Genomic DNA, 2555 nt, shown 5'->3' with positions numbered 1-2555 from the left:
GACATTTGCATCTCATGAATCTCTAATTTATAATTTATTATGTAACGTAGAATCACTGATTAATGACAGAATGCAAATAAACATTTATTTAATACAAACATTAGACTACTATTAGAATATTTAACAATCTTATTAGAACATCTTATAAGTCTAGAACTTATTTTGTATCATTAAAAATATTTTATTTTGTAAGAAATATTGTGTGCATGTATCATTAATAAAATTGTTCAATATACTTTATTAGTCAGATGATATATTAACGTATAATCTGGCTATTTTTTAAGAGAAATATATGATGTTGTTTATACATTAAGATATTTAACATTTGGATTTAAAAGTTAAAGCATATAGCAAACTAAAATATACTTTTCACATTTGGTGAATTATAAAACTACAATATTAATGATAAAATTGGTGTAAAAAAATAGTAACAAAGGAATTTGGTGACAAAACTTAGAGAAAGATAAATTATTCTCTTAAAATATATATCTGAAGTATATTTAATAAAACTTTTACTAGCTAAAATTAATTATGATATGATAAGTTTGGTCCATAAAAAATTATCATTTGATTAAACAAATTTTAAGGATGAACTAATGACATTATAACAAATAAGTCTCTTAATAATCAAGATTAAGCTTAGGTAAGATAATTAAAAAGCTTAACCCAGGTTTCAATGGCGAGGTTTATTTTCTCTAATTAAGATAGATTGTGAGAAAATAAGAAATGATAAAAAGTATAATGGGTGCCCCACTCAAATTCCATAACCAAGAAACTAGGAGAAAGAAAGCTTGAAACTACTAAAAAGAAAAAAGTAAAACATGAAAAGGAGAAAGGGTAGAAGAAAAAATGGAAGAAAGGAAAACCAAGGACAAGGAAGAAGAAACCAAGAGCTTGGAGAAATGTGTATGTAATAGATATTTAATTTTCTTTCACGAAACTTTGTTTAGAATTAATCATAGAAAGATTATAAGTTTTTAATTTGTTAGTTAGGTTTTGATTAAATGATAAGCTCTCAAAAACTTGTATCGAAACTTTCTTTCTATTCCGATGAAGACGGAATTTTTCATTTGGGTTTATGATTTGGGTTGAAAGGAATCCCTTCATCACATTAGAAATATGATTCGTACATCTATAATCAATCCACCAAGTATTACGTAGAATTTCAATTAAATTTGATTCATAACATACATAAACATTATGCTCACCTTTCCTTTTGAACCAAACTCTACGCTTTATTTAGCCTTTCCTTTTCTACATTTATTCCACGCTTTGAGGACTCGTCAATCTTTAAATGCCATTTACCCTTTCTATGTTTCTTAACAACTTTCTTTCCAGCTCCTTAATTTCTTACATAATGAATGAAGTGACTTCCTAAATTATTTTGTTTGGTCTCTTCTTGAACTAGCATCAATGATAGCAGCCGACCTTTCAACTTGAAATGCCAAATCAAGATCCAATAAACCTAATGAAGTGTCTGGATAGAGCATTTTAATGAAGCAATTCATTTATTTGAAGAATTTAGATTTCTTTATGATGAAATCCTTTGTTTGGATAGAGAAATTAAAAAGCCATTTAAAATACATGCATTTTTTTAAGAATTTCAATTAGCTAAATTAGAAGAAATTCAAATACCCTCAAAATAGGTGGAATTTGAAATTCTTCTTACTCAACCTCACAGTCTAAACATCTCGGGTAGAGTTGTCAATTTGGCCCAGTCTATAGGTAGGCTCAATGAGCCAGGCCAACGAGTAGACGAGCCATACAAATCGGGTGGGCCTAACAACATGAACTGAGTTGGCGTGACGACCTAGACAAGTCAGGCTGGCTCGGCGACACAAACAGGTTGGGCAAGCCCGACGACCCACATAAGTCGGGCGGACCCAATGACCCACGTGTATCAGGCTGGCCTGATGACACAAACGGATCGAATGAGCCCGACAACCCAAACAGGTCGGACAAGCCCGACAACCAAGACGAGTCCGACAGGCCTAACGACCAAGACAAGCCAGACGAGCCCGACGACCAACCATGGTTAGATTTGTCCAATGACCAAGAAAGGCAGGACAGACCCGAAGACCAAGACAAGCCTGACAACCAAGACGGGTTAGACGGGCCCAACAACCAAGACGAGACGGACATGCCTGACGACCAAGACGGGTCAGACAAGCTCGACGACCAAGACCGACCAGACGTGGCTGATAACCAAGATGGACTGGACGGGCCCAACGACCAAAACGGTCTAGACGGACGCAACGACCAAACCTGTTGGACGGGCATGACGATCAAGACGAGTCAGACGGGCCCAACAACCACATGTGTCGGTTGGGCATGACGACCCTTAAGGGTCGTGCAGACTCGATGACAAGAAGGGCTCAACGACCAAGACGGACCAGAATGCCTGACGATCAAGATAGGCAAGACGGACCCAAAGACTAAGACGGGCCAGACGACCAAGACGGGATAGACGTGCCCAAAGACCAAGACAGGTTGAACGGGCTAGACAACCAAGATCGATTGGACGTGCCCTAATAACTAAAACGGACCCGACAATC

The 2555-nt window shown here is 36.4% G+C and overlaps 1 protein-coding gene across 1 annotated transcript; it reads left to right on the top strand.

Annotated features, from left to right (window-relative positions):
* Nucleotides 1–849: 849 nt before the first annotated feature.
* Nucleotides 850–2335, top strand: LOC114180637 (sporozoite surface protein 2-like). The gene is made up of 2 exons (XM_028066939.1): nucleotides 850–910; nucleotides 1815–2335. Exons 1-2 carry the CDS (start codon nucleotides 850–852, stop codon nucleotides 2333–2335), a joined length of 582 nt encoding a protein of 193 aa, XP_027922740.1.
* Nucleotides 2336–2555: the final 220 nt, after the last annotated feature.

This window comes from Vigna unguiculata, chromosome 4 (genome assembly GCF_004118075.2).
Source record: "Vigna unguiculata cultivar IT97K-499-35 chromosome 4, ASM411807v1, whole genome shotgun sequence".
NCBI lineage: Eukaryota > Viridiplantae > Streptophyta > Magnoliopsida > Fabales > Fabaceae > Vigna > Vigna unguiculata.
This window is presented reverse-complemented; position numbering and strand designations above follow the sequence as displayed.